The sequence below is a fragment of the Manis pentadactyla genome, chromosome 4 (assembly GCF_030020395.1).
Source record: "Manis pentadactyla isolate mManPen7 chromosome 4, mManPen7.hap1, whole genome shotgun sequence".
Classification (NCBI taxonomy): Eukaryota; Metazoa; Chordata; class Mammalia; order Pholidota; family Manidae; genus Manis; species Manis pentadactyla.
Genome location: NC_080022.1, coordinates 25,424,868 through 25,437,545, shown reverse-complemented (window position 1 = coordinate 25,437,545; position 12,678 = coordinate 25,424,868). Strand labels below are relative to the sequence as shown.

Here is a 12,678-nt window from a genome sequence, read left to right as displayed (position 1 = left end):
CTTCATAGCATATCCAGGTATTCCTCTTCCCCTGGAGCCAGCTGTGGCCTTGGTGTCTCCACACACCCTCCTCTATTCTTAAAGACAAGCCCGGCCCCCTCCTCCAGCCAGGATTTTATGCCCCTCACATTTACCGCATCCCATGCTTCCCTAACTTCAACACTCATCATGCTGTATCGTGTTTTCCAATTACTTAGGTGTCTTCTCTAGACTGAGCCGTCTCTCAAGGCGGTGGCCATGTTTATCTTGCTGGCCGTTGCCTCTCCAAAGCCAACAGTTAGAAGTGCATATTAACTGTTGAATGAGTAAGTGAATAAATGAGCCCATGAATCGATGAGGGAAAGAGTCAGTGAATAGATGAAAGAGTTTCCCACTCTCAGAGTCACCTAAATTAAACCAAGGTAGTGACCACAGTTCTAGAACCTCCAAAAGTTCTCACTCTCTGCCCCTGGGCTTTCTTTCCAAATCCACCTCCTTCTCTGCTGGAACTCCTGAGGGTTGAGAGCAGCCTGCCCACCAGCCTCCCCTTCTCTCCACGGCACGAGCCAGTTCTCCAGGCCTGCTCTAGGCCCTCAGCAAGACCTGGGCAGGAATCCCTGTGCAGGCCATAGTCCAGCAAAGGAAATTCCCTTCCCTTCATGGAGCTAATAGTCAAACTGACCGCAACATTAGTAAACTCAAGCTGGTGGGCCAAGGTCAGCCCTCAGGAGCTCAGAGAGGTGCTGTGAGGAGGAATAGGGGAAGTCGGGCTGGAGCAGAGCATTGTAGAGGGAGTCAGACTAGCTGGGAAGGGGCCGGGCAGGCCATAGGCAGCCTCAGGTTTTCATGTCAAGATGCTGAACTTTATCCTTGAGTGTCAAGAGTTGTCAAACTTTTCTGTGCTGATGAGAGCTGCTCTTCAAAATCTGTAGCCATTACGTTGCAATTGGCTGTGAGTTGGAGAAAACTCCTCCACAGAATCTTAAACAAAACACAGGTTTTATTTCCCCATAGACTGAAGGTCCAGAGGTAGAGAGTCCAGAGCTTGTTTAGTGTTTCCCTCAGTGTCTCCATATCTTCTAGTTTTCATTCTTCCTTTCTTTGAGTGCCTCTCATCCTCATGACAAGAAGGCTGCTTTACCTTGGTCCTTACATCTGTATTCCAGGAAAGCAAGAAGAAAGGCAGGAAAATTTCCTAAGGTCTCCTCAGCTCGTGTCTCATTGCCCAGATTCCTGTCACTTAGCTATCCTTAGCACTGAGGTTAGTTAGGTACTTTGCCACACTCCAAACAAAATCAGGGTTCTGTTTTTGACAAAATCAGGCAGATAGAGGGAGTAATTGAGTAAAGCACTACCTATGTGTGTCACAGAATCTCCAAACATGACCCAGATCAAAAGAACTGCTTTGTTTGGAGCAGGATCCTGCCCATTCTGGCTCCTCCACCTTTGTCGGTGGCCCCCTGAAGTACCTTTATGGAACCCTGGGATGCCTGGAAACCCAGTTTGAAAATCATTGCTCTAGGCCAGAGGTCAGCAAACTTTTTTGGTAAAGAGCAAGAAAATTAATATTTTAGGCTTTGAGGCCCATGTGAGGGTTTGGTTGCACAATCTTCTTTGTAGTGCTTTTTTTTTTTTAACACTTTAAAAATATAAGAAGACTTCCTAACTCAAACGGGCCACAGCCATCCAGCCCGTGCTCTGAAGGATCATGGGCACAGGGCTTTTGGTACCGAGGGAACAATGGGCAGGAGAGCAGGGAACTGGCTTGGAGGCCGGTACAGAAATGCAGTCATTGGACAGAACAGTCCCATCTACATCTCCTGGGACTCCGGCTACCAAAAATGCCCCTGAGCTATCAGGTCCTCTGCAGCCTCACCAAAATATTGGGCCCAGGCTGGCAGGGCAGCTTGTCCTGGGCAATACTTAGGAAGCAAGGAATGTCCTCCAGGACCCGGAGATGGGGCGTCCTCCGTCCACTCCCATCCTCCACGATTCTCAGGAATGACAACTGGGTGCTAAGGACTGTGGTCGCCAGGACTCCCTCCCGACTCCCACCCTCTGCAATAAACACAGACTCAAGCTGCCCCTACAGCCCCCTCCCACTTCTGGACTTATACAGGCCTCCTAGTGGGTCTCTCTGACTCCAGCCCTCCCTTCATGCTGAATTCTAGTTTCCTCTCATCGACACCAGTAAACCCAGACTGCTTGCTCTGGCCTGCCAGGCAAAAGCCAGCTGCAGACTCAGCCAGCTCTTCCCTGGCCGCCCTCCCCTGCCTCACTGCCCTCCTTGCTCTTAGTTCCCCTCTTCCCTGCTCACAGCACTTCCTGGACAGAGCCCACACCCTTCTGCATCCTGCAGGGCTCCCCACATCCGCCTCCTCCTTGGCCTGACCACCTTCCGTCCCTCCCCTTATGAGCCCCCAGCACATACCCTCTGCACTGTGCCCTTAGTGTTTAGATTCTGCTCTAAATTGTCAGGCAAGTGAGGTGACTTCAGGGAGGCAGCTAGCTCAGTGCTTGGCACATGGCAGGTGCTCAGTAATTATGTCTTGGATGATGGGTTGATTTGTCATTTATCTAACGGGTGTAAATTGGGTATCTGAGCTCTATACAGATGTGCCTCTTTGATCACACCTATTCCGTGTGCCGCCACTTGTCTGCCTTAGAAAGATACTTTGTGAGCTTGATCGATCCACCTGTTAGTTAATGAGTCATTGTAGGATCCCATCTTTAAACAAAGGCCAAAGAGAGAAGAAATAAAAGGAAACCATCAGCACATCGTGCATTGGAGGCCCATCCCAAGACTGGCATGTAGTGTATGTTGTACAGTCTACTTGTATGATTAGCTCCTACACTAGGGTCAGATGCTCTCAAATGCAATTCACATCAATGGCTGCTCTAACCAGTGATGTGAATCGTTTTATGGCTCTGAGTTCTGGCCTTCAAAGCAATTTTTTCCCATTACAGACACAGTAATCATATGCTCCCTTTTATGGAGGTGGCTTAGTGAGCCAGTGTCCTCTGCCCCAGGGCTGGTGGAAGGTGTGATAGTGGCAAGAATGTGCAGCCAGGACCCTTACTCCCTACGAGGACTGGCTCTTCTTACAAAGGACACTACCTGCCTTGCAGTATTTTATGTGCAGTGAGTGCTTGCTGAGCTGCCGGGATCCAGAAAAGAGCTCAGGGAAAGTTTGAGAGAATAAGTTATGGTCCTTACCTTGTAGACCTGAGATCTCGCTGGGACCCCTGAAGAAAGGCAGCAAAGAGGCTGGCCTCTGGCTGCCTGATGAGTTCCAGTCCTACCACTTAGCTGTGTGATACTAAGCAAGTTGCCTAACGTCTCTGTGCCTGGGCTTTCCCATTTGCAAAATGGAGGTATTCATAGTAGCCAATGGAGTTGATGTGTAAAGTGCTCCAAACAGAGTCGAGCACATTATAGGTGTCAGCTCTTGGAGTGAAGAAATCTCACAAGAGAGGATATTCCAAAACTGATGGAGTATCTCAAAGAATCTCCTAGACCAGGGGTTGGCAAACTGTCCCCTATGGGCCAAATCCAGTTTGTTGCTTGTTTTTGTAAATAGCTTTATTGGAACATAGCCATGCCCATCATGTGCATATTGTCTGTGGCTGTGTTCATGCTGCTGCAGCAGAGGTGGGTCCTTGGAACAGACATTACATGATATGCACAGGAGAAAAGACTCGCCCTTTTCAGGAACAGCTTGCTGACCTCTGTTCTAGATGATAACTCCTGGGAGGGGCCCGAGCCTAGCCATCAGCCTGTGCTGGAGAATCAGGAGTGGTTCGACCCTCCCACTCCACACTGTCAGCCCCTGGCATGGGCCCGGCACACTGACTGGCACTGGCTGTACAGAGGCAGGGAGACCTGGCCCCTGGCCTCCAGAAGTTCATGGGGTAGTGAAGGAGCAGGTAAACAGATGAGTCACAAGTATAGCAGGTAACTGCCAGCCCAGAGGTGAGAGGAGGGGTCACCAGGAAGCACTTGGAAAGGAGGCTCGAAGGTGAGGAGACATTGCTGGGGGGCAGGGGCAGGGAGGCCTCTGTGCAAGCTGCAGTCGTGGAGTTGCTGACCTGAGGGGATGCCCGGGAGCTCAGGCAGCCACACAGGCTGGGCGGTGGGGAGGGCAGCAGGGAACAGATGCCTAGCGTCCCTCCTTGTGTGTCTGACTAAGAAATGATGACATGATTCTGTGGGGCAGGACTGGCAAGGGTAAGCGACAGGAAGGAGGTTCCGCGGTGGTGATCCCACAGTGACGAGCCCATGGTGATGCCATTGGCCCTTAGGGAACACGGGAGGCCAGCTTGCCTGCTCCGTGGGAGAACCAGAGGGCCTAAGGCAGCCCCGTTTGCTCTTGGCAGTTACATTCTGTCCCTCTGCTCTAACGTACACAACCACTGGCAGCTGCAGGCTGCATCCTCCGCACCTGCACTGTCGCCACAGCCCAGAGGTTGGTCTCCGGGCTTTCCACGGTACCTGCATGCTGTTGCTTCTAAAACAGAAATCGCACACTATACCTTTGCTTACCACTTTCCCATAACTCCCCCTTGTCTTTAGGACAGAGCCCAAACCCTTGGCATGACAGACCGCCCTTCCTACTGGGGTTCCTCCTCCTCCTCTCGCTTCCTAGGCTCTGCTTCCCTCTCAGGGAAACAACTCCGGCTCAGCTAGGAGTCTCTGGAAAAATCACACATTCCATGCCTTTGCCCACTCACCTGCTCATTCCTCTACACAGGCTGCTTTCCTTCCCCCATCCATCTCTTGAACTCCAGGTCATCTCCCAGGCTCTGCCTGGCTGTGTGCCCTCCAGGAAGCCTCCTCCAGCCTTTCTCCCAGCCGGAGGCTCTCACCTGGTCCTCTGTCCCATCTGTCATGCTCACAGATGCTCTTATACAGAGACACCCCTCTCTGTGAATCCCATGCCTGGTGCGGAGGGGCCTGGCATAAATGGCACCCGGGCTCATGAATAAGGGCAGCAGCAGTTGGCTTCTGATGTGCCCGAAGGCACCATGGGGTGAGGCTCTGTGGGCACCTGAGCAGAATGTGGGTGCTGGGTAGAGACAGAGGACGCCTGCACACCTGGGAAAAATTATCCCTGGTGTTCTCTACTCCTGGGGTCATAGACTCACAAACAAAGGAGCACCTTCAGTTTCCCCACTAAGAAAATTAAGATCGTCATCATCTTGAAACCAATGAAAAGAGACCCAGATTAGACAGGAGTAGTGGTGCCACTGTGTGTCCGGTCCTCATGAGCGGCACCACCACCCACCTGCTCAGTTCCCAGGCTAAAAACCTGCAGCTCATCCTGGATCCCTCTCTGTCCCTCCAGCCCCACATCCATCCACTCACAAGGGCCCGGATATTGCTAGAACCAGCTCTCTTTGCTGCCCAAGCCCTCCTCCAGCACCCAGCTGGATTCCCACAAAGGCCTGAAACTGGCCTCCCACCTCTGGCCCTGCAACTCCACGGTCAGTTTCTGCACAAGCAGCCGGTCTGATGATTTTCTCAAACACCTACATGTCGCTGTCCCCCACTGTTTAAAACTCCTCTATTGCTCCTCCATCAGGATAAAACCCAATTCTTTGGGGCAGGGGAAGTTATGAGACCCTTTGGACCTAGCTCCAGGCAAACTCGTCGAGTTCTGGACCTTCTTGAGTCATCACTTTGCACTGAAGGCCCAACCACATTGTCTCCCAGAGGGAGGCAGCTAGTATGTGTGCTCGTTCGTGGGCCTGCCTTTGACAGATACCAAACACTTGTTCTGGAATGTTCCATTTCTGCCACAGCTCAGGCCTTGTGTACCTGGCTCCTGAGGGTGTCCCCCTCCTTCTCCCAGAACCCCAAAGGATGGCCTTCCATTGCCTTTGGGATTCTCAGACAGCACCACCAGGAGTCACCCCCAGCCTTCCCCCATGCAGGCACAGTGAGCCACAGGCCCCTCTGTGCCCCCACAGGCCTCTGTGGCAGCCATCACCTGGTGGTGTGGTTATCAGTTTACTGATGGCAGAGACCACCAGGCTCACTGTTGAAACCCCACCTCCTAGCCCAGCATATGGTGAGTGCTTAGTAAATATTTCTGGAAGGCAGGACTAAAACAAGTTGGAGAAGAATCTTATTGAAATCTCCTTCCTGGAACACTCATTTATTCCACAAACAAACAAACAAATAAAGAGAATGGAGAAAAATAGGCAGAGGAGAGGCTCAGAGAAACTTCCACAGGTCCCTGGGGGCAAAATAGCTGAGATTCCATATGTGGCCTGAAAAATTGCCACCAAGCCCATGGGAATTTTTGGGCATTAAAGCATGAAGAGAATTTAATCATCTCACAGTCAGCCAGATGTGCCTGGTGTTGCCATAACAGCCCCCAGACTCGGCCAGCTGTGCCATGAACATCTTGGAAACATCAGGGGACCCCAGAGACTGTATAGCCTGGAGAAAAGTAGTTCACCCTCCAAGAGATGGCATGGAAATGCTCACTTTGGATTAAGGGTTTGTGTAGGGTGGTATCACAGCAACTCTGGGCATCAGGACATAATGAGGAAGCTTCTTACTCTCCACAAGGCTGCGAGAGTCTCTCCCAGCAGCCCCTGCCTGCTCCCTAATCCCGTGCTCCCTCCCTAGGTGATCAAGCTTGCCTTCGAGGAGTTTGACTTGGAGAGGGGCTATGACACCCTGACTGTCGGGGACGGTGGGCAGGACGGGGACCAGAAAACAGTTCTCTACATGTAAGTGAAGCGGAGTGTATGGTCAGGAGGGTGGGAACACATGTACCTTGGCTGGGGTGGTGGGATGGGCTTGCCACGTCCTGCCTGGTTCCCCAGACCTCACCCTGACAAGGACAGGTGTCCTACAGCTCTCCTTCAGCAATGATGGGAACACCGCTGGGCCAGATTCCCACTAGGAATTCGCAGGAAAGGTGCACAGAATGAGCAGTCGCTCAGGGAGTGGGGAAAATAGTGGTTTTGTGTGTGTAACTAAACTATTCCACTTGGCTGTCTGCTTTTATACAGACCCACCACCCACTAGTTTTTCTTCAAGGCCACATATGTCTGTAGCTGTCTGACTTCAGACAGAGACGGTGGAAGTGTTTTGCTAACCTCTCTGCATGCTCAGGACTCTCTGGGAAATGGATGGCTTCAGCGAATTAGGAGCACATAGTGCTCCACATTTTCTGAGCCAAGAGAGGCTGGTATAACATGGTCTAGTCGAGAGAGACAATAATAACCAGGCTGCCCTAGCATTCAATTGGGCTTCGCTCTTGGGAGCCATTTAGGTCCACCTTTGCCCACCACTATTAGCCTGATATGAAAGCAAGAAAATGCTCCTGCTCAGGGCATGTGACTCAGCTTCAGAGAGACAGGCAGGCCTAAATTTGTCCATCTCTTCTGCCAAGAAGTGGAGGAGGGATTCTCCCCATCAGACACCTACTATGTGCCCACATTTTGAAGTGTCCATATCAGTTATCTCTTTTAATTCCCACAGCAGCCCTGTGAGATATATGTTATTATCCCCCTTTAACAGGTAGGAAAACTGAGGCCCAAATTTTGCAAAGATGGTTGGGTTGATGGCAGAACCAACAACTTGAGTCCATGTCTTTTGATTCCAGTGAAGGACTGCATCTCATGCCACACCCCCTCCATCAGGCTGGCTCTAGGCTGTTACCTCTGGGTTTAATGCTGGATGAGAAATGGCCATTCAGTAATAGCTGGCTTGTCCAGGAGCTGGTCTGTTCTGGTTGCTTCCCTCACCTTCCCTCTAACTACCTGGAGAATATGCTATCAGGACCATTAAACAGTTCATGATGTTACCTACTAGGTCAGGTGACATGGCTGGGACTTGGGATCTCTCAGGCAAAAGCAATGGAATGTGGACCTGAAGGTCATCTTACTCCCTGCCTGCTTCCCTGTATGACTCAGGGCTCTCCAGAGAACCAACAGGACGTATAGAGAGAGAAAGGGATTTGACAAGGAATTGGCTCACATGGTAATGGAGACTGACAAGTCCCAAGGTCTGCAGGGTCAGCCAGCAAGCTGGAGACGCAGGGGATCTGATGTAGTTCTAGTACAAAGGCAAAGCAGGCTGAAAACTCAGGAAGAATTGATGTTTGAGTTCAAATCCAAGGCAGGAAAAAAAAAATGCCCCAGCTGGAAGGCAGGCAGGCAGGAAGAATTCTCTTTTAGAGGGTCAGCCTCTTTGTTCTAGTCAGGCCTTCGACTGATTGGGTGAGGCCCACCCATATTGGGAACAGCAATCTGTTTTACTCTGTCTACCAATTTAAATGTTAACCTCATCCAAAAAACCCCTCACAGAAACACCCAGAATAATGTTTAGCTAAATATCTGGGCCCAGTCAAGTTGACACATCAAATTAGCCATCACACCACTGTCCCCTCCTCTTGGCACATCCCCAGCACTCACCTGTCCTAGTTTGCTGGCCTGTGTGGTGCATCAGCTCAGAGTACCCAAGAGGCCAGGATCCCCGCTCCGACTCCCCCCACAGCTCCAGTGTGCTTTGTCATAGGACTTAGAACAGCAGAGCTGAGAAGACTCTTGGGGACCAAATAACCCAATCCCCTCATTTCACATGGAATAAAAAAGCCCAGAGAGGCTCAACCACTTACCAAGGTACCACAGCTAATGAATGGCAGATCCAGGGTTTCTACCCAGGTCTCTGGACCAGTCTAATTCGAGCGCCCAGCATGTTCTCTTGTGGCCCAGAGGCTGTCCCACCACCCTCAGATCTCTGGGCCCAGGTCAGTCTCGAAACTGGGAAACACGTGCAGAATTGCTGGGCTCCTTTGTTGTCATAACTGGGTCAGACCGACCCTATACACCAGACTCACAAGCCTGGCCTTACTCAATGCAGAATGTCAGGGCCCCTAGCCCAGGGAGCTCACGTGGGCCAGGCTGCTGAATCCCAGGTGGCTTAGCCCAGCTCTCCCACACCCCCGCCAGCCCTCAGGGTGTGCTGAGCGTCTCTCTGCAGCCAACTCCACAGCCCCCAAGCTTTGAGACCCCAGGGTGGAGCAAAGGTTAAGGCCCATTAGTCCAGACACCCTCATACCCCATCTGTGCTGGTGATTTATCTGGTTTCAACAGAAAGAGGAAGCAGGTTTCCTCTGAAAACCCGAGTCTGTGCAGTAGACTGGCCCTGCCACTCTCTGACAGGCTGACCTGGAGAAAGCCATTGCCCATTTGCACCTTTGTCTTCTCCTCTGTACAGTGGGGGTAACATAACCCCGACCTCACTGGGTGACAGGGGCAGTAAATGAGAGAATGGATGGAAACCTGTGTGACTTGGGTCGGTGCCTGGGAAATGTGAGTTGAATCAGAAACCTCCCCATGCTTCCGAAAGAACGTGGCCCTGGAGTGACTGCTGTGCTTTAAGCGTCGCTTCTCATACTAAAGGGACCGAGATCTCATTAGAAGGAATGGCTGGGTTCTGACTGGGGAAATGGGTTTCTGTCTGTGTCTTGGCTGCCACACGGTTCACACAAGAGCTCAAAGGTTGCAGGAGTGTAGACACCCCTGGCTTAGATCTGGCTCCATCTATCCATGTCCCCCAAGCAGACAAGGACACAGATCTTGTGAGCCTAGGTTCTGGACCAGGGAATTGCGGTTGAGATTCCAGCCCTGCCTGCGGCTGCAGGGGAGAGGTGCTGAGTGTCCTCACACGTGGAGCCCACGCTGCTGTGCTCCGATGGCAGAAACACGGCGGGGCCCAGAATTTGCCTGACCGAGCTTGGCTCCTAGATGCGCCCTTAGATGTCATTCTGTTAAGGTGTGGGGATAGTGTATATGCCACTAAACCTCTCTCTCCTGACAGCCTGACAGGAACATCGGTTCCAGATCTCATTGTCAGCACAAACCATCAAATGTGGCTCCTCTTCCAGACCGACAGCAGTGGCAGCTCCCTGGGATTCAAGGCTTCTTACGAAGGTAACTGCTCTTGGGGAGCTGATGAACTTGCCCTGGAGCCGGGCACTGGGGTCTAGGTTTGAAGTCAGCAAGCCCTGGGTTCAAATCTGGGTTCCCCCCTTTACCAGCGTCCTCTTGGGAGCCACATTATTTGACTTCTCTGAGCCCCAGGGAAGTCCTCATTTGTCCAGTGGGTCTCCTGGGTTGTTCTGAGGATTATCTGGGATCAATCACTTCAAATGCTGAGCACACAGCACCAGGTGCCTACGTCAGTTCCATCCTCAATTCATACCTGCCTGTGTAAACCTTTAAAAGACCCCATAAGCTTTCTGAGTGTCACTTATTTTTTTATCTTTAGGCTGGAGACAGTAGCTTCCCTAGCTATCCTATTTGGGTGTCATAGTAATGAGTGACAATGTGTACAGGGCCAGAGACAGACAGGGCCATTGGTGGCCAGAGGAGGATGCAGGTGAGGGGGACCTTCTTCTCTTGGTGGGAACAGGCCTTCAGGGAGCGGCAAACCCCGGGGCCCACAAGATGTGCCACCACCACCCTTCTGTGCACTTCCACACTTCCTGTTGGCCAGTGACTGTTTCTGCTAATCCCCACAATAAAAGGGAGCAGAAACCATACCCCCAGTATTTGGTAAGGCCCTGTCAGGTAGCAGACCCCAGCCGAGCATAGGGGAACAGAGGCATGAGATCTACGCCCTTGCTACAGGGGGATAGATCTCTAGTAGTGAGCCAGAGAAACCAAGTGAGCTGTGACAGACAGCTGGGGGAGCACACAGGAGGTCAGTCATCTTTTCTGCAGCACCAGGAAAGGCTCTATCAAGAAAGTGAGCCCTTTGTCTTTGAAAGGATTAGGTGGCTAATAGACACCCACAGGGGGATGAGGGGAGAAGGTATGCCTTTCCCCACCCCCGTTCAGAGACCTGATCATTCTATATGGGACAGTTCAGGGGGAGCAACTCCAAAGGACCTTATTCTGCTCAGTGAGCCCAGGGCGTCTTCCTGTGCCAGCACCTATAGTCTGTCTCCAGACTGGGTACCCAGTAAGGGTGTTAGTTTCTAGGGCTGCCCTGACAAAGAACAAGAAATTGGATAGCTTCAGACAACAGAAATTTATTCTCATAGTTCTAGAAGTCCACACTCAGGGATCAGGAGGGCCATGGTCACTCCAGGATGGTGAAAGCCCTCCTCGCTCGTCCCTAGCTTCCGGCGGGGGCTGCCAGCCCTGGCGCTCTTTGCTTGTACCTGCACCACTGCAGTGCCTGCCTCTGTGGTCACACGCACCCCTGTGTGTCTCTTTCCCATTCTTGCGAGGACACCAATCCTATTGGAGTAAGGGTCCACCCACTCCAGTAGGACCTCATCTTAACTTGATTACTTCTGCAAAATAGGTCACATTCACAGGCACCAGGAGTTAGGACTGAGCGCATCTTTTGGGGGAACATAATTTAACCCATAGCAGGAGGCTAGCCCACATTTCCTACCCTAACACTTCATACCACGAGGCCCCATGGGGCAAGGATGACAGTTGCACTAGGAATAGGAAGCACCTGTCTAGGTGAGATGGCACAGCAGACCCAGAACACCCATGGGGTGACAAGTGCTGAGTTCAAATCCTGGGTCGGTCACTCTCTAGCTCCATGGCAGGTCAGGGATTCTCTCTCAGGCTCTGGGTCAGCATCTGTGAAATGGAGATAATAATACGCCCTAGGTCACAGGATACTGTAAAGATTCAGTTTAGATAAAGAATGTGAAACTAAGAAGTGTTGCAAATTGCAAAGCAATTAGTGAGTAAGTGTATGAGTGAGAACACAGGTAGTTAAATGGGCTCTTCTGGTACACAACATTACACACACACAAGGGCTGTGGGACGGTGGAAGGAGCGCCAGATGGGAAACCAGGAGACCCAACTCAGGTCCAAGCTCTGACACTCATGACTTTGAAAACGGGAATGGATCTGGACTCGGCATTTCAAAGGTTTCTCCCATTTCTGAAATTCTATGGATGTTCAGCCGTGAACATTTCCAGAAGTGCGGAAGATGATCCTGTGTCATCCACATGCCCTTAATCTTATCAATGGCTTGGATAAGGCACAAACAGCATGAGCTTGAAAGCGATGGCAGTATACCAGTCAGCAAGGAGTGTACACAAAGGCCTCGATGGAGTAGAGCCGTGGGCTTCCTTACCGGAGAAGGTGAAGTGGGGATAAATATCAAGTCCTGTGTTAAGGTTCAAAAATATTAGTGACTAGAATTAATCCCAGCGAGTTTGGTGTGCCTTATTCTGTTCTGATCAGGCATCAGAGAATGGAGCTTGGATGTGGGGACCCCAGCTTGAGATGGATAAGGAGAAGCCTTAAGTCAAGCCCTGTGAGAAAGGTTAACAACCCCCTGAATGTTTATCCGGGGGAAAAATGGACTCAGGAGAGACCTGAGAGCTGTGTCTAAATATTTGAAGGGTTGTCATGTGGGAAAGAGGAATTAGACTTGTTCGGTGTGATTTCACTGGAAAAGAAAGGGGCATTAATATTTGCTGACAGCGTGTTATATGCTAGAAGCTTTATGTTAATTTTCTTGGGGTTTTCAAACAGTGCCATGCAAACACTTGGGGTGCCCTCAAGGACCAGCTGATGGGGAAGGAGATGCCTAGCAGGGAGACCTCTGTCCCTGCCTCCATTTCTTCTCCTTTCTTCTCTTCTTTTGCTTGTAAGCCTTCTTTTAAGAGGGAATTTGTAGCTGAACACTAGTTTGCAAAA

General features: G+C 51.2%; 1 protein-coding gene across 4 annotated transcripts in view; it reads left to right on the top strand.

The window, feature by feature from the left end:
• CSMD2 (CUB and Sushi multiple domains 2) overlaps positions 1–12,678 on the top strand; it is a 598,906-nt gene that overhangs the window by 333,059 nt on the left and 253,169 nt on the right. For 3 of the 4 annotated variants that reach the window (XM_057499977.1, XM_036885219.2, XM_036885220.2), the window contains exons 11-12: positions 6,617–6,720; positions 9,821–9,933. The exons of the other annotated variant lie outside the window; for it this stretch is intronic. In XM_057499977.1, coding sequence (XP_057355960.1) covers positions 6,617–6,720; positions 9,821–9,933 — 217 coding nt within the window. The remainder of the gene's footprint in view (positions 1–6,616; positions 6,721–9,820; positions 9,934–12,678) is intronic. 4 annotated transcript variants of the gene reach the window in all.